General features: G+C 44.7%; 11 protein-coding genes across 11 annotated transcripts; 6 read left to right on the top strand and 5 right to left on the bottom strand.

Annotated features, from left to right (window-relative positions):
- Nucleotides 1–1,807: 1,807 nt before the first annotated feature.
- On the top strand, nt 1,808–2,122 carry V1516DRAFT_617933 (uncharacterized protein; the record flags this gene model as incomplete). Its single annotated transcript, XM_066919383.1, has 1 exon — nt 1,808–2,122. One exon carries the CDS (start codon nt 1,808–1,810, stop codon nt 2,120–2,122), a length of 315 nt encoding a protein of 104 aa, XP_066780373.1.
- Nucleotides 2,123–4,104: 1,982 nt separating this feature from the next.
- V1516DRAFT_618110 (Ribokinase-like protein) lies at nt 4,105–5,229 on the bottom strand (the record flags this gene model as incomplete). The annotated part of the gene is made up of 2 exons (XM_066919393.1): nt 4,105–4,568; nt 4,611–5,229. 2 exons carry the CDS (start codon nt 5,227–5,229, stop codon nt 4,105–4,107), a joined length of 1,083 nt encoding a protein of 360 aa, XP_066780372.1.
- A 791-nt stretch (nt 5,230–6,020) lies between these two features.
- On the top strand, nt 6,021–7,417 carry V1516DRAFT_669648 (uncharacterized protein). The gene has a single exon (XM_066921221.1). It carries the CDS (start codon nt 6,063–6,065, stop codon nt 7,278–7,280), a length of 1,218 nt encoding a protein of 405 aa, XP_066780371.1. The 5' UTR covers nt 6,021–6,062; the 3' UTR covers nt 7,281–7,417.
- V1516DRAFT_669645 (uncharacterized protein) lies at nt 7,305–9,207 on the bottom strand. Its single transcript, XM_066921220.1, has 4 exons — nt 8,805–9,207; nt 8,705–8,750; nt 8,565–8,645; nt 7,305–8,508 (listed from the first exon to the last, which is right to left on the bottom strand). Exons 1-4 carry the CDS (start codon nt 8,836–8,838, stop codon nt 7,446–7,448), a joined length of 1,224 nt encoding a protein of 407 aa, XP_066780370.1. The 5' UTR covers nt 8,839–9,207; the 3' UTR covers nt 7,305–7,445.
- Nucleotides 9,208–9,428: 221 nt separating this feature from the next.
- On the top strand, nt 9,429–10,874 carry V1516DRAFT_669643 (60S ribosomal protein uL10). Its single transcript, XM_066921219.1, has 2 exons — nt 9,429–9,484; nt 9,546–10,874. The coding sequence occupies exon 2, from the start codon at nt 9,754–9,756 to the stop codon at nt 10,528–10,530; it is 777 nt and encodes a 258-aa protein (XP_066780369.1). The 5' UTR covers nt 9,429–9,484; nt 9,546–9,753; the 3' UTR covers nt 10,531–10,874.
- V1516DRAFT_669641 (Vps53-like protein) lies at nt 10,550–12,886 on the bottom strand. Its single transcript, XM_066921218.1, has 2 exons — nt 10,806–12,886; nt 10,550–10,759 (listed from the first exon to the last, which is right to left on the bottom strand). The coding sequence occupies exons 1-2, from the start codon at nt 12,749–12,751 to the stop codon at nt 10,600–10,602; spliced, it is 2,106 nt and encodes a 701-aa protein (XP_066780368.1). The 5' UTR covers nt 12,752–12,886; the 3' UTR covers nt 10,550–10,599.
- A 23-nt stretch (nt 12,887–12,909) lies between these two features.
- On the top strand, nt 12,910–13,444 carry V1516DRAFT_669640 (uncharacterized protein). Its single transcript, XM_066921217.1, has 2 exons — nt 12,910–13,141; nt 13,205–13,444. The coding sequence occupies exons 1-2, from the start codon at nt 13,058–13,060 to the stop codon at nt 13,379–13,381; spliced, it is 261 nt and encodes an 86-aa protein (XP_066780367.1). The 5' UTR covers nt 12,910–13,057; the 3' UTR covers nt 13,382–13,444.
- On the bottom strand, nt 13,412–14,835 carry V1516DRAFT_669636 (GroES-like protein). Its single transcript, XM_066921216.1, has 7 exons — nt 14,662–14,835; nt 14,321–14,615; nt 14,224–14,270; nt 14,078–14,167; nt 13,779–14,035; nt 13,662–13,734; nt 13,412–13,605 (listed from the first exon to the last, which is right to left on the bottom strand). Exons 1-7 carry the CDS (start codon nt 14,775–14,777, stop codon nt 13,440–13,442), a joined length of 1,044 nt encoding a protein of 347 aa, XP_066780366.1. The 5' UTR covers nt 14,778–14,835; the 3' UTR covers nt 13,412–13,439.
- Nucleotides 14,836–15,041: 206 nt separating this feature from the next.
- V1516DRAFT_689108 (uncharacterized protein) lies at nt 15,042–15,923 on the top strand (the record flags this gene model as incomplete). The annotated part of the gene is made up of 1 exon (XM_066923804.1): nt 15,042–15,923. The coding sequence occupies one exon, from the start codon at nt 15,042–15,044 to the stop codon at nt 15,921–15,923; it is 882 nt and encodes a 293-aa protein (XP_066780365.1).
- A 72-nt stretch (nt 15,924–15,995) lies between these two features.
- V1516DRAFT_662251 (Alpha/Beta hydrolase protein) lies at nt 15,996–18,164 on the bottom strand (the record flags this gene model as incomplete). The annotated part of the gene is made up of 2 exons (XM_066920432.1): nt 15,996–16,162; nt 16,214–18,164. The coding sequence occupies 2 exons, from the start codon at nt 18,162–18,164 to the stop codon at nt 15,996–15,998; spliced, it is 2,118 nt and encodes a 705-aa protein (XP_066780364.1).
- A 396-nt stretch (nt 18,165–18,560) lies between these two features.
- On the top strand, nt 18,561–20,455 carry V1516DRAFT_632829 (uncharacterized protein). Its single transcript, XM_066919974.1, has one exon. It carries the CDS (start codon nt 18,792–18,794, stop codon nt 20,397–20,399), a length of 1,608 nt encoding a protein of 535 aa, XP_066780363.1. The 5' UTR covers nt 18,561–18,791; the 3' UTR covers nt 20,400–20,455.
- The last annotated feature ends 51 nt before the right edge of the window (nt 20,456–20,506 follow it).

Raw genomic sequence — 20,506 nt, 5'->3', positions numbered from 1 at the left:
TATTGCAGGTCCTGGTCTAGCTTGCTCTTCCTGCTCTGGTCCTTTTACTCGGCTTGTTTATCGGACTCCCACCGTACTACTTACTACTACTACTATACTACTGTTACTACTACTACTAGTTCTACTCCTACTTCATCTCTCCCATCCTCACCATCGTCTCTAGTTTCGATTATCAAATCTTCTTATTTTCTGCACTGTTCTGCGCGATCTCCAGTCTTCCAAGCTCTGTGTGTTTCTCCGACTGCACAGCTCTTTCGTCATGGCTGCTGCAGCAGATCGCTCGCGCGCCCTCTCTTCTGTTCCTTCACTCTCCTACGATTCTCAGACTCGGCCGAATTCTCCCACTCCGCTGGCCAGTTCCTCCTTCTCCATTGCCGGTCCAAACCTCCGCGAGATTGTCCCCGACCAACCTACACCGCGGTTTGTCTTGACTGAGGAGTCTGCTGTCGCGTTTACAAATTCTTTGATCGCCCCTCGTTCGGCCGCCTTTAGCAGTATAGGCAGTATTGGCAGCATTTGCAGTATTGACAGCTTAGCCAGCATAGACAGCTTCGACAGCTTCGATAATTTTGACCACGCCAACGAGAAGAATCTCTCACGGCAGAGCGACCGACTAAGTCTAAGTCTCTCTCCCTCTCATCAAGCGGAACCGACCGTGTTACTCAACACGACTTCGGCTACTGATGGAATTGTTTCTGATTCGTTTGAGCTTCACCATCAACAGGTAATGGATCCCTCTTCTGACATTTTGTCCGTCCAGCAGGCTATTGCCCACTCCAAGCCGCCAGATGGCCAGCCAATGCTTGACTCGGCCACTTCACCTCTCTCTCCGTTTACCTCGGTGGGCGGTGCCGGAGTCGAGCAGTTTCAGAATCAGGCTCGGACGCAGTTTATTGACGATCCCGCGTCAATGTACTTGCAAGTCGACCAAGAGACCAATCTGGAATTACACCAGCAACTGAAACAGCAGCATGAGCAAATTCAACAACAACTACAGCTTCAGCAACTACAAGAACTGCAGCAACAGCTGCTACTCCAGCAGGAACGACTGTCCACTCCTCCTCTTATGTCCAATTCACCCGTGTATGACCAGCGCCGGTCCACGTCACCACAGTCACCTGTATCCGCAGAGTTCACGCCAGTAATCCGACTACCTGATTCTGGGCCACTATTGGCCGGAAGTACAAGTAAACAACAACTACAGCAACAACAACAACAGCAACAGCACAGGCAACGGCAGCAGCGGCCAAAAACTCCTCTCTATATTCGACGTGCGCAAATGTTGTTTTCTGGATCTCGCCAGTCGGCCAGTTGCCAGTACGAATCGCCCCACTCTAACGCAGAAACCCGCGATTCTATTGCATGCTCCAGCGCGATCCAGCAACATCTAGCTGCGTATGACGGAAGTGCTTTTACATCTTCAGGCTCCACACTGCTGACGCTGCCTTATTCAGCGTCCGAGTATGAGACGATGATGGCTCGCTCTTTTCCTCCTCCTCCTCCTGGTGCGGCAGCAGCAGTAGCAAATCAGATAGCTGTTGATGCATCAAATGCTGTCCCAGACTCCTTCTGTGTTGGTCCCGGTAATATCACTACACAACCAGCGAGAGAGAGGCTAGTTGCTGTTGTCGACAGGGAAACCGAGGAGTTGGTATTACCTCTGGCAGCTGGAGGTTCCCAGATACAGATGAAATCTAACGAAAGCGCTTCTACGATGACGATTGAGAGCGTAGATGAAGAGGCTGCTGCAGCAGAAGCAGCAATCACAAGCCAGGCTGCTGCAGCTGCTGGAGAAGCGAGAAATTTGATGACCACTTTCAGTTCACGTACTGTAGGTGGCGCGACCAAAAAGCACTGCTGTCATTTGTGCAACAAGCGTTTCACAAGACCTAGCAGTTTACAGACGCATATTTTTTCACATACAGGTGAACGTCCATTTCGGTGCGATGACGACAATTGCGGTCGTCGGTTCAGCGTGGTGTCGAATCTACGCCGACATAAGCAAGTACATCTATCAGGGAAGAAGGACAAGCGTCGTTTATCGGCCACCTCTGCAACTTCAGTTTCTACTTCTTCGCCCAAGTCGGAGGTTAGCTCCCCAGAAGCTTCTGTGCACGGCTGATCTGGCCATCTGTCTTAATGATCTGGTGTGACTTTTAAAGTTTTGGTGGTCATAGAGCAGAGTTATATTCAATATTCAAAGCAAAGTTAGGGTCTGAGTTTTACATGAGCATTTACGATATTGAACAAAAGACGATCAAGTCAAGTAATCGTTCTTTCAAGTTGGAAATGGTTCGTTTTTTCGTTCAGACAAGATGATTACAGTGCTTCGCTCGGTTCTAAGGAGGATTCAGTACTGGCGTTTTTTATGTTTTGTTTTTTTTTCCCATTTTTTCCATTATTTGCTTTTTCTCCTTTTCGTGTATATTCAGGATTCTTTAGCTGTTTTAATTTTTTGGTGGATATCAGAATCAGAGAGGGAAGGTACTGGTCTAGTAACGATCGACTAGGAAGAAACTGGGTTAGCGGCAGCAGATGTGACGGATGAGTATTTTCGGACATGAGCGCATTAGTATGAGCAAAAGGGAGAAATCAGTTGCTTATGCTTAGCTTAGTGTGATGAGTGTTTTGGCGTTTTTCTTTATGTTGTATTATCGCATTAAAAATTGGGTTGCATATTGTTTGGATTGTTTGGATTGTTTGGATTGTTTGGATTGTTTGGATTGTTTGGATTGTTTGGATTGTTTGGATTGTTTGGTTGTCTGGGTTATTTGGATTATTTGGATTGTTTGGATTGTTTGGATTATTTGGATTATTTGAGGTGTTTGAATTGTTCCACCTGCGTGGACTGTTTGGATTGTGGTGGGTTTGGATGATGTGGATGATGAGGTAGATGAGGTTAATTAGGTTAATTTGGTTGCTATCTGTGTCGGTTTTTGCTGGCATCATTTTGGGTTTCGATTTCGGAGCTCGGCTTGTGCGTTCCGGCGTTCGTTACGGCTAGTTATCGTGATGGCGTGGACTTAGTGGTGGACCTGATTTCGACATATTGTTAGCTGATGATGGAGCAGCAAACTGGGGTTGACAAAGGCCTGAGGGAGGTGAGACGGCGAAGAAGAGAAGGGGGAAATGGACCGTGATTGAAAACGACGATTGAGAATTGAGTATTGAATGTACTTCTAGTGTATAATATAGGAAGCCTGGCTGCGGGCATGGTGTACCCTAGTGTAGATTTAACGCTCTGATGTATACGATTACGATCGACTATTCGGAAGAAGTCTGTTTGGACGTGTGATCAGCTAAACGAGCAGACAGAATGCAACCGAGATCTTGTCCTGAAACTGAAAATGGTGATCGATCGCGAGCATGATGGTCCTTAGAGGTCCTACGAGTCGATCCGGCCTGGATTTCATCGATTCTCCTCCTCTTCCAGCTGCCGTACTACTGTACTCACCGGAGGCGGGAGAGGGGAGGGAGGGGGTACTGGGGTACACAAAGGTATCAGAATTCCAGCATGGCCGTCTGTCTAGACAGGGCTGGATATGCTCAATTCTGCTATGAATTTGGAGTTGAGATCGCATGTTATTTCTGCTGCTCGTGTCTGTCACATGTGTCAGGAGTTGATGGCTGTTCTAGATAGTCGTTGCGCATTGTAATTTAGAGATTGTACACTTAGAATAGGCACCAACTCAGAAACCCCAGTCATCGTTGCAGAACGAAAGCACTAAAAGAACCTTAATTATTGCTCAAACTCAGCCGAATTTGGTCTCGTTTCGCCCTGCGCGATCAGTTTCCTACATCTGTCGTCAGCTCAGGACAAAGTAGGCCAGCGCTACTGGTATGTACACATCTCGTTGAACTTCGACAGTGCAGTGGTCCGGTCACCATACATATATCGTTTATTTCACTTGCCTGCCTGTTCCCTTGGTGGTCCATGCCTAAACAGTGTGTCAATATTCTTAATCGGCCCTACAGTGAACAATGTTGAAAATTCGCAGATCGGGATTAGAATTAAAAATTAAGATAGAGGGAAGTTATTGCGCACAGAACGGAATCTGCGCACTACGAATATACAGCAGTACTGTGACTAATAGATGCATTCTCTCATATAACGTTCATAATCGCGCGAACCTTGACAGGCTCGGACAGAATCTCCGCCTGGCTTTGAATCAAGCGCAGCTCACCATTTTTCATATCCATAATCCGCCGCTCCTTCGTGCCCTTGGCCGGTCTTGCGACCCCTGTTATCTGCGCCTTGGTGTCCTCTGTCTTGTCGTATGCGGCCACCGCATCGGCCGTGTTCCGCAGCACGGCTTGCACGGCTGCAGACGCTTCCTCAACCGCCCGCACAAATGGTAGATCTTCATCTGCAACAGTTGCGTCTGCCTCTTGATCTTGCGTCTGTAATGCTTGATAGTGACGGCGACAAAACCGGTCGGCCACCAACGCACCAAATAGGTCTCCAGTGCCCGTAAAGTAAGCGTCAATGAATGGCAATCTCAGCAGAAACTGGCATCTCGTGCCATCTTTGCGGATCGTTTGCCCCGCACAGATAAACTCTGCCGGCGCTGATTTAGTCTGGGCTTCAGTCGCCACGTTGCTGTCACTACCATCACTCTCGTCCAAAACAGCAGATGAAATGACAATATTAGGAGTCTTGTATTTTTCGTAGATGGCATGCAGTGCGTTAAATACGTCTTGCTCAGTCTTTATCGGCTTGCGTTCGGACGGGATAGTAGTCGAAGGACTCGACAGCAACTCTGCTTCGAACTGGTTAGGCGTGATGACGGTCGCAAGTGAGATAATCGACTCGTAAGCCGGAATCACTTCAGGCGCAACATATAGCTTATCTTCGTCACCCATCACCGGATCCAATACCCAGACTACATCCCGGCCGGCATCCTCTCGCAGAAGGCTCACCACACGACCAAGTTCACATACGGCTTCCGCACCAGGAATATACCCAGTCAATACAGCATCATATCCATCCGCAAGTGTGTTCATCCTCAATCCTTCAACCATCGTCCGGATCTGCTCGGCCGTCGCCCGCTCGCCAGTCCATTGCGTATATCCTGTATGATTCGAAAAGGAAACCGTGTTCAGCACGTCCACATCCCAGCCTAACAATTGCAACGGCAGAGTCGACGCTCGATTTCCCACATATCCGTGGACAACATGAGACGAGATTGCAAGGATTTTTTTGTCGAAATCCGCGACACGTTTCGTCATTTTGCTCGAAAAAATTGTGTTGGCAATCCGGAGACTGCAGTTTGACTAATTTATTTAGCCGCAGGACGTTATGTAATACTTAGTTTAGGTAAGCAATTAATAAATTTACTGTAATTTCTGCCAAAGACTTTCAAATCATAAAATTGGTATTTGTAATTCTATCAGACTATATTCAATAAGTCGTCGAGTGGATTTGCCAAGAAGCCTAGTAAATGTCTGGTACAACGAAACTGTGTTTTGTTCAACTTCCTTTATCCCTGGCAGTAACTTTCTAGATTGAGTGAGATTTTATTTTATACAATATGCAATACACGATACGAAAACAGGAAGTCAGTTTATCTTCTCACTGACGGCATTCAATTATATTCTCATCGTTCATTTTCCAGGTTCTTGTGTAATATATTTGCAAAATACAAATAAATGCCTGCCATTCCATTAGCATTAGTCAGCAGTTCTTACCGAACAGCCATCAGAGTAAGGACATCTCAGCCTTCAACCTCACTCTAATCAGACTTCTCCGGATCCTCATTAGTGCTTATATAATCACACAATCCTAATCAGGAAATTTTTTAGTACCTTGCCTAATTATGTCGTAACTGAGTAATTAATTAAGCGAGTCGAATCAATAGAATTTTCTGTGCTAAACTTCCATGAGCCACCTTTTTTGGTTGCTGATCTAGCATCAGGCTTATCTAAAAGTACTGATCCCTCGCTAGGGTCAATTCTCCCAATCCGGTATACCCATCCAGTTATCTCATCATATTCATAATTTACCATAATTCATTCCATAATTTCATAAATGGTGGTTTGATGTACTGGACTCTGCTTCTAAAATGACCGACTATGACATTTCCATTCAAACATTTTCTACTGATCCAAGTCCAAAGCCACATATAGTCTATCATGTTCAAGTCCGGCTACCTCTGCGGTCTTACACCGTGATGAAGCGGTACTCTGAATTTGTGAAATTGGTTGATGATTTACAAATGACCGTGGATGATGACCTTCCCTTCAAGTTACCACGAAAGCATTTATTTGGCAACTCAGTCACTAATTTGGATCTTGCCGAGGAGCGCAAGCAGGGTTTGGAGAAGTTCCTCCAGGAGATTGCAAAATCTCCAGACAATAGATGGAAACTGACTGATTGCTGGCGGACATTCTTGAATCTGTCAGGCTCGTCTATATCGGGTGGTGGCTCCAGCAAAGGAGGCTCATCTTTGCTATCTTCAAATTCTTCATCAAATACTTCAGCACTATTTCTACCGTCCGGAAAAAATATCGCAGATCCAATTGTCTGGCTCGACACGTTGCACGAAGTCAAAGATCTCCTACATGATGCTCGCAAATACTTATCAGACCGTGACCGGCTTGCAGGTTCAGGTGCACTACGTGGTGGTGCTCTAGAATCTCGCTCAGCTTCTGCAGAAGCTAGTAAGTCGCTTGTCCAAGCAGGAACCAGAATTGTCATGCTCGACCGTGGACTCAAAGAGCTTTCATCTTCGGTCGGCTCCGGTGAGCTTAGGCGAAGAACGGATATGCTAAATCTCGTTCGGAAGGAAAAAGAAGGTCTTGAAAATCTCGCCAAAACAGTTTCAAAGTCAGAGGCTAGCCAACGCGCTGCTGCTGCCGCTGCCGTTTCATCCTCCTCCGAATCAATCTATGATCCTGATAGATCTGCTTTATTTGCCGGAGCATCCAAAAACCGTGCTCCTTCAATCATGACCACAGCATCTACTACTTCGACCACGGCCTCTGTTTTAGGTGCAGTTACTTCCTCAGCAAAGCGGGTTCTGGGTCCACTAGCAGAGACCTCCGAAACCCGCCAACTAGATAATCGCGGGCTTATGTCACTACAAATGAAGAAAATGGACGAGCAGGACCAGGCACTAGATGAGATGTCGAAAATTTTAAGACGCCAACGACAATTAGGCGTAGACATCTCAGATGAGTTGGAATTGCACTCGGAAATGCTCAAAATGCTGGATGAAGACGTAGAGAATTCAGATAACAAACTGAGAAGAGCGGAAAGACAATTACATAAAATCAAGTAACTTTTTCTTGAAATTTTAATTTTTAATCATATCATATTAATTACATCATATTTCGGCGTATGGTAATTGACTTTTACTCCTTCATCTTCTACATTCTTAATGTCAATCAATTTAGCAATCAATTTATATGTAAACTACACATATCCGAATCCTTCTACAAAACCGTTACTGACTTGTACATTGTGCGCGGGGCTCTCCACCCTCTTCCTCTTCTTCATCTTCTGGGCCCATCGATCCGGCCTGCGACGAGGGATCAATGTCCGCCAACACTACATCCTCTACCATTGCGTCCGCTGGAAGTCCTAGCTCAGGACGAGCAGGAAGAACTGACTCCAAAAGCGCCAGCTTATCTGCCGTAGTGAAATTATCGCCTGGAAATTCGACTTCAAACTGGATATAAAGATTGCCTCTGTTGTGGTGTCTATACGACGGCATACCACGGCCCTTGATAACCTTCATCTGGCTCGGACGAATTGTCTCACCCGGAATAATGTCTACTTTCAACCATTCGTTATCAAGATGCTGAATCACAATGCTGCCTCCAGCAAGTGCCGTCAGCAAATCAATCTTCGCCTGATAATAAAGATCGTCTTTCTTGCGCGTGAACCGCTGATGAGGTTGTTCGTCGATAACAAAAATGACATCGCCAGGCTCGATGTCTGGACCCTGATCCCCTTCTCCAGCAAACGTGATCTTTTGACCATTCGCCATACCCTTATCGATATGAACTTCGAGGATCTTCTTTTCACTGACAGTTTTCTTGCCATGACAATTTGTGCATCGATCTTTCTCTTTGATAGTCTCTCCCTCTCCATTACAGTCTCTGCAAACCGTCTGGAATTGCTGGATGAAATGGCCCATTCCTCGCTGGAATGTAACCGATCCCGTACCTCCGCAAGTAGCACACTTCTTGACAGATCCCTTCTTGCCTCCTAAGCCATTGCAGGAAGCACAAGAGATCGTCCGGGTGAGTGCAAGCTTAGCTACTTTACCCTTATAAAGATCTTCAAGAGTGACTCGAAGCGCATGCACAATATCTCTGCTGCGACGAGGGCCTGATGGTCTGCCGCCGTTACCAAACATGCCTCCGAATCCTGACGACCCACCAAAGAACTGAGAAAACAGATCCTCGGCTCCCATACCGCCGCCCATGCCACCGCCAGCAAGACCTTCCTCGCCCATGCGATCGTAAATATCTCGTTTCTCTGGATCAGATAGAATCTCGTATCTAGTTCAATCAAGTCAGAAATGTAACTGAGAAACGCCAAACTAGTGTCAACTTACGCATGAGAGACCTCCTTAAACTTTTCAGCAGCCTCTGGATTGTGCTGATTCTTATCAGGATGATATTTGAGCGCATTCACTCTAAAATCGGTCAGCCTCTGATCTCGCCAATATCAAAGAAAAAAATTCCAGTTCTATACCTATAAGCTTTTTTAATCTGAGCATCGCTGGCTTCTGCTGGAATTCCTATATGAAGTTGTTAGAATTCACGAAGACTCCTCAAATCATCACCGTACATACCCAGAACATCATATAGCTTTGATTCTTTGACCATTCTTGCGTGAAAATGGAAATGAACTCGTGGAAATGCTTGTCAATCGCTGCTGACTTGCTATTAAGTCGCTAATAAAATCACTGCAAATCTAAATAAAACTCCACTGACTGAAGCTGAAAAATCGCAATGAAAACAATGTTATAGCACACCCAAATCGAAATCTATGAAATGTGTGACTATCCAGCACTTTGTTTTCTTTATTTTCTTCTTAACCGAGAATATCGATACTAAACTGGAAAAGCACTCGATCAGGGCCTGCTCGAATCGATTCCAACCTGACTTTAGTCCTTGGGACGTCGATTTCTAAGAAAAAATTGTGGCCAACAGACAGGGTAAGCAATGACTAAATCATTGGTAAGCATATATTTGACGCTTATATAATATATTTGCAGTAGAATTCCGCTTCGTTCTATAACGTTCTATGGGACCTGAGCATTAAATGTCAAATAAGCTTGGGAAATATGCAGAATAGGGCTAGTCACGTGTAAGTAGGGCTTTGGCATTTGCGACTGCTGCTGGGATGGATGCGAGAGAGCGTACTCTGAGGCTGCGGCTTGTAGCTTGCGAATGTTGTTAGATTGAATCTACTTTCGCATTCATAAAAGTTGTTAATTATCATTCAACTATTAACATATATATAACAGAGGTAAGTTTTGAGATTTGAATATTTTGGAGGAACTAAGAGGCGGATTTCTGACAGATTATAGCGCCTTTAAACATCCTAGCGTCATATAAATAGTCGAAATGGGAGGCACTCGTGAAAAGAAATCCGAATACTTTGTCAAGCTTCACGATCTCATTGAGGAGTACAAGTCGATCTTCATTGTTGGAGTCGACAATGTTTCTTCGCAGCAGATGCATGAGATTCGTCGTGCTCTTCGTGGAAAGGGTGTTATCTTGATGGGAAAGAACACCATGGTTCGTCGTGCTATCCGTGGATTCCTTCAGGACTTCCCTGAGGTTGAGCGTCTTCTTCCTCACGTCCGAGGTAACGTTGGCTTTGTTTTCACAAACGACGATCTTAAAGATATCCGCGAGATTATCGTTGCCAACAAAGTGGCTGCTCCCGCTCGTGCTGGTGCTGTTGCTCCCAAGGATGTCTGGGTCCCTGCTGGAAACACTGGTATGGAACCTGGTAAGACCTCTTTTTTCCAAGCCCTTGGAGTTCCTACCAAGATTGCGCGTGGTACCATTGAAATTACTTCCGATGTCCAAGTCGTCGCTGCTGGTACGCGTGTCGGTGCCTCTGAGGCTACTCTTCTCAACATGTTGAACATTTCTCCGTTCACTTACGGTATGACTGTTTCTCAGGTTTACGATCAAGGCCAGGTTTTCGCTCCTTCTGTTCTCGACATCGAGGAGGAGTCGCTTGTCAAGAGCTTTACTTCCGCTATTACTACCATCACCTGCATTTCACTTGCTATTGGATATCCTACGCTCCCGTCTGTTATCCACTCGATCATCAACCACTACAAGAAGGTTCTTGCAGTTTCTGTTGCTACCGAGTACACATTCCCTGGCTCTGAGGAGATCAAGGATCGCATTGCCAACCCTGATGCCTATGCAGCTGCTGCGCCTGTTGCTGCTGCATCTGGTGCTGGAGATGCGGGAGCTGCTGCTGAGGAAGAGGAAGCTCCTGCTGAGGAAGCGGATGAGTCTGATGATGATATGGGATTCGGTCTGTTCGACTAAACGTAGATTAAAATTTTAGTTTGTGTATATCTAAAGATTGAATTAAAAGTACATTTGGCTTATACTCGATTACCAGCGGAACTTTTCTGTATTTAATGCACGCTTGACGATATTAGTCGAAGGAAGATAGACTTTTAAATTATCTGGTAGACTGTCGGGTTGGTTTGTCAGGATGGCTTTTAACACGGCTTCCAATCTTCCTGTCACTCGGTTGACCAGATTGATATAACTATTAAAGTTAGCCAAATCGTACTAAAAGTATTAAAATTACATACGAAGTAGGAGGCTGAACATCAGCTGGAGCACCATAGACCGGCAAACGAGTTAGAGACTTTTTCAAAACATAGCAATCGAGCAGCATTTGTTCTGAGCAAATTTCTGTTAACGGTTTACATTTCGCGATGTTTGGCAGGTAAGAGTTGATAGTAGACTCGACAACGCGATTGCAGAAAGATCGCACAAATATATCCTTCGGCGAGTACTTTGTGACGACAGCAACGTCAGTTTCGATGGCCTTGATAAGCTCTGTAACATAATTGCTCTGATCTCCAACCGCAGAAAGCTTAGCCCAATTTGTGTTCAGCATTTCTCTCCAAGCTGGTTTCGTATCTGACTCGACTTTGCCCACGAGGCTTTGAATAGCGTTACTAGCAACGTTCAGAAATTTATCTTTTTCAGCCTCAAAGTTGATCTGCGTCTTGTATTCATCGTCAATCACGCTGATGATTCGCTTCTCTAGTTGTTCGCCCGTTGTGTGGCAGTAATTTGCCGTCGCGATGATCAGGCAAGTATTTTGCACATCTTGCTCAGTGACTACCTTTTCCGGGATATGTGTGGATAATACACGGTCGGCATATTGCTGAAGATATTTTTGAAAAGTCTTGGCCAGACTGAAGAGTTGTTTTCCGGTTGAAATTTTTGCACATTGTGCGAGATATTTCCGATAAGAGAGAAACAAATCTACCGAAGAGGGCAACACTTGGTGCGGGCTTCCGTCGTCTGCTGTCGCAATCATCATTTGATTACTATATTGAGAAACAAGAGCAAATAGCTTGCGATCCTGCGAGTCAACCCATAATCCAAGATATGGCTCGAAAGCAGAAGAAATTGATCGACCAAAAATCGAGACAGTACTACTCGACTCACTAACATCAGTAGTACTATCCATCGAAGCCCGAACTTGGGATGTGGAAAACTTTTGCTCGAGATATTGCTCAAAATCCATTGTCTCCTCCATTGCACGAAGTAGCAAATCGACATCGATCGCTTTGCCACTCTGCGAAAGATTTAGCTTGTAGTCGTCTCTGGTAGTTTCGCAGAATTGCTGACAGAGTGCTTCAAGAACAGCCCAGTGTGGGGGAAAGATGCGCTCGATTTGCGGTTGTAGTCCGACTAGCATCCGCTTCAAATATGAGTATCGCCGCGAAATATTATCGAGCGAGCCCGCTTCCTCGCTGCCTCTGAATATACGTCTGTATTCGCGTAGCTGTACATTACAGTACCAAGTTGTTTGCCGTGTCTTATACATTTCTCCCAGGGCATCCAAAACTAAGCAAGCATCATGCAAGACTGACGGTCGTTCGCTTAAAAATTCTCCATTTTTACCTTCAACTGAAGCCTCAAAGTCGGCAGACACTTGGTCAGCTATGCTGGTCTGTAGGATCGCAACATCTTTGCTTAGCGCGGCGATCTGGGCTATTGACCGATATGGCTTGAAATAAGCTACAAGCTCCATAACAGCACTCAATAGCTGGGATGCATCTTTGTATTCTCTGTTCTTGAGGAGCAATGAGAGTTGGTCGAACGCAGTTGTCAACATCTGCAGTCTCTTGAGAACAGTCATGGACGCAGTCAGGTTCCTTTTGGTATCATCTAATTTCCTGATATCGGCCGTCATGGCGGTGATTACATTCTCGGCCACAACTGCGCGCTGTCTGACAGTCTCGATATTATCAAATATTTCAGATAGTTCGGCATGTGCACCTGCAACTCGCTGCACACTTGACTGTGCATCTGCCTGTGCTGCTCGAAGCTCCTCCAGTTTGTCATCCAACCCAAGCGCATAAAGATGCAAATTTGTCTGGACATCGGCCACACTGCCAAATGCACTCGTACTGGCAAATACCTGACATAGTGACTCCATCGGATCATAATTCATTGCATCTAGCGGATCAAGAATCTCGACTTGATCATGCTGTCGTGCGCGGTCGCCAGTGGCCATTCTAAAACACCAATTTAAATCGTGAGATGCGCGTTCAAAAAGTATTTAACATGTTTTTGCCAAACTAAGATTAGCCTGATCTAATGCAATATAATTCAATGTTTTCTATCCTGATTCAGTTATCAAGAAACTACACCAATATTCTAGCTTCCTCATCAACTCAATGTCCCGGCGGTCTCCTGAAATCACGTGCGAGCTAAGTCTAATTAAAAATTTGTGTTCAGATAAAGCGAAAGCAATAAACAAGTTTGGTAACCAGTTAATCAAGCAGCGCAGTTACAATTAATTAAATCTAGAACAGCAAATATGGACACTTCCGGATTCAGCGCGAAAGAGCAGCAAAAGGCCTCAGAGATTCAGATGGAGGAGCTGTTGACCAGTGTCACATCTGTAAGTCATCATCGAAATGCATATATTTTCGCTCTGGTGGAATTATTGACACATTTTCAATAGGCATATAACTTTATGACTCGTACCTGTTTTAACAATTGTGTGAATGATATGTCGTCTTCTGCGCTGACTAGAAAAGAAGAAACGTGTCTTAGAAGCTGCGGGGAAAAATTTACCAAATATCAGCAACGTTTTGAGCTGCGATTCAACGAGGAAGGTTCCAAGATCCAGCGAAAGTAACTACTCCGATTCCAATCAGTTGTACATATGTTCTAGCTTGAAATATATATTTCTACTCCTAATTGAAAGTAAATACGATTTTTCGTGCCTTATGTGCATCAAAAAGGTCGTATGCTTGTTGGTATTGCTCGACTGGCATGATGGCGTCTACAAATCCATCCAGTTTATTTTTATTTTGGCGAAGAACTTCTAACGCCTCTGCAAATATCGATCGAACGGGACAGCTGTTCTGCGTCAGCATCTTATTGTATCTGTGCTTGAATATATATAGGTAACTTACCGGCCAAACGCAATGGTTACATTTTTCCCATAAGCGTCCGTAGCCGAGAATGGGATTCTCGAATTGTGAACCCCTAGAATGTGAGATTACAGCTGAAATTAGAGGGAGTATACTTACCGACAGAACTGATGTATCCAAACGGACGAACAAGATCATAACTCAGCTGCAAAGCACTGGGAGCGCCGACAACTTCAAGTGCAATATCGACACCACGACCTTGGGTAGCATTCAAAATGGTTTCTTTCGTTCTTTCATCTTCATAATTCAGCGCAATAGCTCCGAGTTTGGAGGCCTGATCCAGACGCTCAGGCACCGAGTCTAGAGCAAACACGGCTTTAGGGTGGAAGCTGAGCGCTGAAATGATTGCACATTGGCTAGATTGTTAGTATATTTCGGTCGTACTTTGATATACCTACGCTACTGGCCCACATCCGACCACTGCTACAGTGGTCTCCGCGAGTTTCTCCGAAGGCAGATTCTTTAGAAATCGTTGCGCGGCAAAGTATCTATATTATTAGCTTGAACGCTAACAAAAGCATAAATATGTAATAATTCAACTCACCCAGTCGGAAATATATCTGCCATCAAAGGTAGAATGGAATCATCAACCTTTTAATTAGTAAAACTAGCCATCCAAGTCTATGTAGCCTTGTACATACTCCAGGCGGAGCCAGCGACAAGGTACTATCAGCCAAAGGAATAGCAACGTATTCTGCCTGACAGCCCTGCAGTTTTGGCGATCCAAACAGTGTCGATTGCACACATCTCGAAGAATATCCATTTTGACAGAAATAGCAATCGCCACAGCTAATCGTGAACGGGCAAACCACTTTATCCCCGACCTTGAACTTCTTCACTTCTGACCCGATCTCGGTAATGATTCCGGTAACTTCGTGGCCCATTGTGAAGTCATAGCTATTTAATGTTTCTGTACCTCGATATACATGCATATCGCTGTGAAATTAGACTTAAATCTGTAACTTCGCGAATTTGGACTTACCTTCCGCATAATGCAGCTGCCGTTGTTTTTAAGACCACAGATTTGGAATCAGCGGTTGGAATTGGAAGGTCCGCTAGATGAATCTTTCTTGGTCCAGTAATCACAATAGCCTTCATTATGTTTGAATCCAAAAACGGTATATATATATATATAGAAATGCTAATTAATAAGATACGCCGGTAGCCGTGGACTTGAATGGTTCGGATCTTCTGCCAAACTAGGAAGTTCTCCTGCATAACTCGTATTTGGTTTCGCAGTTATGTCAACTGTTTGGTATAATTTCAATCATTATTGGTTTTCATAATAGCTGAACAGCACAGAATATGCTGATATTAATGTACTAATTCTGATAATACCAACTTACGAATCGAGAACCAATCATGAATGGGCATACAAATAGATCATTGATAATTCAAGAACCTGAGAAACATTCGAACCAGTCGATAGAAAGAGATCCTATAGTGATATCCTCACCGGTCCCTGAGAGCTCGCAATGGCGAAGTCCTGAAGAAAATGCGATGAATATTGCTATGAGAAATGAGAAATCTGAGTTTGCGTCCAGTAGCAATTGCTTTACAGGTTTCAGCAATTCCAGATCAAGTTTTGCCTCTCCCAGCACAAAGACAGAAGATCTTAAGTTATCCTCGCCAAATACACAATCGTCGAAAGCACCAGACTCTTCCTTCCAGCAAATCTCTTCTAGTCTGACGAGTCAGAGCCAGACCCAAACTCAAAGCCAAAGTCAATCCGCTGATGACAAGCCAATAACGTCGTTGAACTCGTCGACCTGGGCGCGGAAGCTGGCTTATGAGGCGATAACGGCTAAACAAACGTTTGAGTCGTCAGTCGTTAGTTTAGAAAAATATATAAGTTCTAGTCCGAGTCTGCGCGATCGACAGATCGAACACTGTTATGGGAAAAGGCTGGAGCATTGTAAATTTCGAAGTAATCTAGGTGATTTGACATATGTACTGACATTTAGTATAGCATTGTCGGACATTAATTCTCAAATCCAATTGTTATCGGAACAGGTCAACGCAGTTAAAAACGAACTCTCAAGTGTAATACAGAATTGTGTGCATGAAATCAGTATACTGTCACGCAAATTGGATACTACATCACCCGCTGATCTGTCGTCTTCTGTGCCACATTCTCCTACCTCTGTCATACCGTCTTTGATTCCACCAACTGCACCGAAAAAGATTGCAAAGCCGAAACTATATAATATTCAGCTAACAAGACAAAAATCAGCACAACGCTAGCTCACACTGACTTTATTTGCTTCTTGCTCAATGTATATTCCAACTAACGATCTATTCGGCGACTAACGCCGATTAAAAAAATACATCTCCTTCGACATCTTGGGCAACCTGTCTAACTAAATTACGCTTTGAATGCACCATTTTGTACGGCTCAAGAGCTGAATACTGGTTGATAAACGCAAAAATCTCCTTATGCCATCTACGCGAGTTTTCCGGCTTCAAAACCCAATGGTTTTCATCTACACAGTTAATAAACAAGTTCGTGGTGAAATAGCGTTGAAAAAACTCACCAGGGAAATGCAAGAGTTTACTAGGAACACCAAGTTCCTGTAAAATATTAAATGCAAGCAGACCCTCACTTTCAGGTAAACGATAATCCTTCGCATTATGGATAATGAAATGCGGAGTCGCCCAGCGATACATGCGGTTCATCGGGTTATATTTGTAATAACCTCTCGTGTTCTCCATGAATGTGCCGCCGAAGTCATGCGTAGGAAAATAAAGTTCTTCGGAACCATATTGATTCAAGGTCGAAAAGACACCGTCGTGGGTAACCAGGGCCTGGAACACACGGCCTAAAGCAGAACCTTGTATCCAATTAATCATGTATCCACCATATGACGCGCCAGCAGCGATCATACGCTCTGAATCGATGAAATCATAGTTTGCAAGCACGTATTCTAAACCCAGCACGAGATCAATATATGGATATGAACCCCAATTATTTTGAATCTTGTCGCAGAAATCCTTGCCGTAGCCTGTAGAGCCAGTAGGATTGATCGTCACTACTATGTATCCATCAGGCCCGTTGTCGGCCCAAACGGCCGGATTCCAGCGGGTCGACCAGCTATCGACCCAAGCAGACTGAGGACCTCCGTGGATTAAAAAAGCAAGAGGATACTTCTGTGTCGGATCAAAGTTCGAAGGATATACAATGAATCCATGAACCTGTTCGCTCCGGGAACCAGTGAACCAAAACTCGCTCACCCGAGTATCCGACAAAACAGTGGCCGCTTCCAACAAAATCCGCGTGGAATCCGAGGATGCATCATACAATTCGAAATAGGTTGATTTGACAATGCCCGTGCTAGAAAGAAGTAAAGTCTTTGAAGAATTTTCCACGAATTCCAAAGACGAAATAGAATGCGTCGTTTTCAATTTAGTCGGTTGTCCACCAATTTTCAGTTTCCAGACCACCTCATAGCCAAGATCTTCGCCAATCAGATACAGCGTATCTGTTTCATCTGGAGACCAAACGACCGACGATGGCGACCGGTCAAATTGGCGACCATTTGTGACGTTGTACGCAGCTGAAGCAGTACCATCGCTATTAATATCATACACAAACACTAGATTCTGGTCGGACTCGTAGCCATTTTCGAGCTGTACTAGTCCTACTATCTTCGATCCGTCTTTGGAAAACGATGGTGATGAGCACGCTCCGTATCCATTCTTGTTCAAAGGAATTCCAGGCACATTCGTATCGGAATATTTCAATACATAGAAATAAGTTGCCGTATTATTTGCAGGTGTAAGTTCCGGAGCTTTCGCATTTACTACAAACTTATCATCGTATAAGTCAACGTCGTCAGCGCTAGGGAAAGGCATAATTGGAGACTCGAGTCCAAGTCCTTTCAAGTAGTTTGTGAATGGCTCACGGACAGAGTTCAGATCTGCGGAGAAAAGCAGCCCAAATACGGAATTGCGCTCATCTGTGAGCCAATAATCCCAGTGTCGGACAAAGATCGAGTCGTACAGTAATCCAGTATCAGGACTTTTGGGCTCGTCCGGAGACAACAATGAACCGTCCGGCTTCGCCCATCCAGAAACAACAATTCGAACACCGGAACCAGAAACACGTGTCTTAAGCAATGATACAGTCCCTTCGAATTGGTAAATCTGGCGCTTTTTGCTCGTGTGCACATCGATAGCCCATAACGAGGTATAATCTGAACTCGTGTTGGTATAGACCAGCACCGAGTCAGATGCCCATGCAAAGTCGCCGACATCCACGGCGTCTTGAAGCACAGTTGAAATGGTACTTCCAGCAACTGCAGATATCAAGTAAACCGAACCGGACCATGAATGCGTTCCAAATGAATAAGTTGACTCGGAGAAAACAGCCTGTTTGCCGTTAGGATTCAGTAGAGCCGGAGACCGGCGCGGAGCCTGAAGGAGATCATCATAGCTGAACGCAGACACGGCAATCACTGAGACTAGCAAACTCAGTAGGTTCACCATTATTCAATCAGTGAAAATATAATTATGAAGAGAATTGAACTTGGAAGATATGATCTATGATATGGGCCGGTGGGGATATATATTACGATCCATAATAGCATTTGTTCTGGATTTCCAGCAGAGCCACACTTCCGGGGACGGCATTACCAAATTAATTTCTTGGCTCACTTACGCTATATCATACTAAATTCGAGTCGACATTGATCAAGAATATCCAATTATATTATACCTAAAATCTAGATTTGGTTTTTTACGTTTGTAAGTCAGAAACTACAATCATAATGTCTGGGGAATTAGGCTGTGTGACCAATTAAGGTTTTTGTCGGTCATTCCCAAGGGATATCAATACAATATCATGATACAAATTAACAATTGAAAGAGCGATTATTTAAAGCAAGCTTACAATATTTGATTGAATTGAAGATTCCTTTATTGCGTTGCGCTAGTTTTAACGAGGTTTTTGAATCGCAATACTTGTAAAATAGCTTTAAAACGATACATTGTGGATACTGTGGAATACAATATGACTTTTGCCAATTTGTATAATTAGTCCAGTTTATTGATCGTCTCGAACTTCAAATTCGTCATACAGGCTGAACAGAGAGAGGTTGACAAGTATCTGGAAACATGATCGACCAAGTCTTACTTTCGGAATGCGATAAGATCCTCAATAATCCGGCTGTGCTTGAGGAAGAGCAAGCGGACGAGATTTCGAAGCTGATCTCAAGTCATTACGCAACCCGAGATCAGGTATTGACTTCCTCTGACCTCGAGGAACTAGTATTAAGTGTACTATGGCAACATCGCGAGAGTGTGAATACCAATATACCAAGCGGTATTAGGTCTACCTCGAGCCATTCACTACGGACAAGGTCGTCTTTCGGGACAAACCCTATCAACGCAAACCACAGTTCTCAAATACTTCGAAAGAAGGTCGTGCGTGGCCGATTCAATTTTCCATCTCCGACTTCGGCTCCCGTTCGTGTGATCAGCGGGTCAACAACATTCATGCTCGGTTCTTTTGGTTCAGACGCTGGTTCGATTCCGTCCACACGGTCTGCGTCGCCAGAATCTCCATTTCTACATCACAGTCATAGCACCGCAAGTAGCCAGCAGCCCATACCGGAGCCTTCATTTCCAAACCGACACTTATTTTTTGATCAGTCTGGCGTTGAAGATTTATCGACCGATTTTCGGGACATGGATTTCTTCCCGTCCGTGCATGGTTTCTACGACGACGTGGACAACGAGAACGTGGAGAGGTTACAGACCTATGAAAATCACGACCGGCCAGTTGAAGCGCATCTTATTGACTCATTCCAGGCGGCGTACGACAATTCAGAGCTGAAAGCGGTTTCCAGTTTGGCCGCACCGGTGTCGGTGTCCGTTGGTTCATCGCCCTCAACATCTCTCTCATCTTCTTTCACGGTTGCAAATAATGGCGGCCATGGTGGCTCGAACAATACTACTCCGGTTCTTACATCATCCTCACTGGCCACGATATCACCATCGTCAGAAGATATGTCCTCTCCGTTTGATCATGTCCGCTCCGCACTCGGCTTGTCTGGGCCATCAGACATGTCTGACACTGAAATAATAAATTCTCTTGATAGAAACGGATACGATATCTACATTGCCTTGACGGAGTTGATGGACAAACTTGAAGGCAAGCTGCCAGATATTCCACAGGACATTAAGGTTCAAACGATCGGTCCCGCTTATAGTATGCAATCAGCTCAATCAGCAAGCAAAGAGCACTCCAAGATTCCGACCGTCTGTCGGTATTTTCTCACAACCGGACAGTGTCTGCGTCCGGACTGCCGATTTGCACATGATCTTTCCGCTACTGTATGTCGGTACTGGTTACAGAATTCTTGTCTGGCTGGGAGTACGTGTGTGTTTCTACATTCGATCCCACCGGAGATGCTGTCACGACTTGAGGACCGACGGAACGGCGGAGTATCAGCGCTATTCGATGCTGCGGTTGGGATCACACCTAGCGCAACTAGTCGAAAAAATCTCACTTTAAAAGACGAGTCAGAGTTTCCTGCACTGCCAGTATCAGGTTCACCGGCAAATTTCAACAAGAAGGCTAGTACAAGCCGGTTTAACAGTCCCTCGACCAGCTCGATTCGGAACTCTGACCCGTTCCCAGGTTTGAGCGAAATGAAGGGAGAAAAGAAGCCTTCTGCAAAAGGTAGGAAGAAACTTGTGAAATCAAAGAGAATAGGTTGAATATATGAATTATTAGTAATATTTGTAATGTCTGTAGAATCGGATTCTGAGCAGCTTGGAGAAGTTGAAAGTTTAGATGGGACCTTGGACTATTAGATGTATCAACA

This window comes from Lipomyces oligophaga, assembly GCF_038497815.1.
Source record: "Lipomyces oligophaga strain CBS 7107 unplaced genomic scaffold V1516scaffold_1, whole genome shotgun sequence".
NCBI lineage: Eukaryota > Fungi > Ascomycota > Lipomycetes > Lipomycetales > Lipomycetaceae > Lipomyces > [Lipomyces] oligophaga.
This window is presented reverse-complemented; position numbering and strand designations above follow the sequence as displayed.

Coding starts and splice junctions, on each gene's coding strand:
- V1516DRAFT_669640 (XM_066921217.1), top strand. CDS start 13,058: ATGGACACTTCCGGATTCAGCGCGAAAGAGCAGCAAAAGGCCTCAGAG. Junction 13,142..13,204: donor TGTTGACCAGTGTCACATCT/GTAAGTCATCAT, acceptor CATTTTCAATAG/GCATATAACTTTATGACTCG.
- V1516DRAFT_669648 (XM_066921221.1), top strand. CDS start 6,063: ATGACCGACTATGACATTTCCATTCAAACATTTTCTACTGATCCAAGT.
- V1516DRAFT_669636 (XM_066921216.1), bottom strand. CDS start 14,777: ATGAAGGCTATTGTGATTACTGGACCAAGAAAGATTCATCTAGCGGAC. Junction 14,616..14,661: donor GCAGCTGCATTATGCGGAAG/GTAAGTCCAAAT, acceptor CTAATTTCACAG/CGATATGCATGTATATCGAG. Junction 13,735..13,778: donor TGGATACATCAGTTCTGTCG/GTAAGTATACTC, acceptor CTCACATTCTAG/GGGTTCACAATTCGAGAATC.
- V1516DRAFT_669645 (XM_066921220.1), bottom strand. CDS start 8,838: ATGGTCAAAGAATCAAAGCTATATGATGTTCTGG. Junction 8,646..8,704: donor CAGATTAAAAAAGCTTATAG/GTATAGAACTGG, acceptor GACCGATTTTAG/AGTGAATGCGCTCAAATATC. Junction 8,509..8,564: donor TTTAAGGAGGTCTCTCATGC/GTAAGTTGACAC, acceptor TGATTGAACTAG/ATACGAGATTCTATCTGATC.
- V1516DRAFT_669641 (XM_066921218.1), bottom strand. CDS start 12,751: ATGGCCACTGGCGACCGCGCACGACAGCATGATCAAGTCGAGATTCTT. Junction 10,760..10,805: donor GATGTTCAGCCTCCTACTTC/GTATGTAATTTT, acceptor TAACTTTAATAG/TTATATCAATCTGGTCAACC.
- V1516DRAFT_632829 (XM_066919974.1), top strand. CDS start 18,792: ATGATCGACCAAGTCTTACTTTCGGAATGCGATAAGATCCTCAATAAT.
- V1516DRAFT_669643 (XM_066921219.1), top strand. CDS start 9,754: ATGGTTCGTCGTGCTATCCGTGGATTCCTTCAGGACTTCCCTGAGGTT.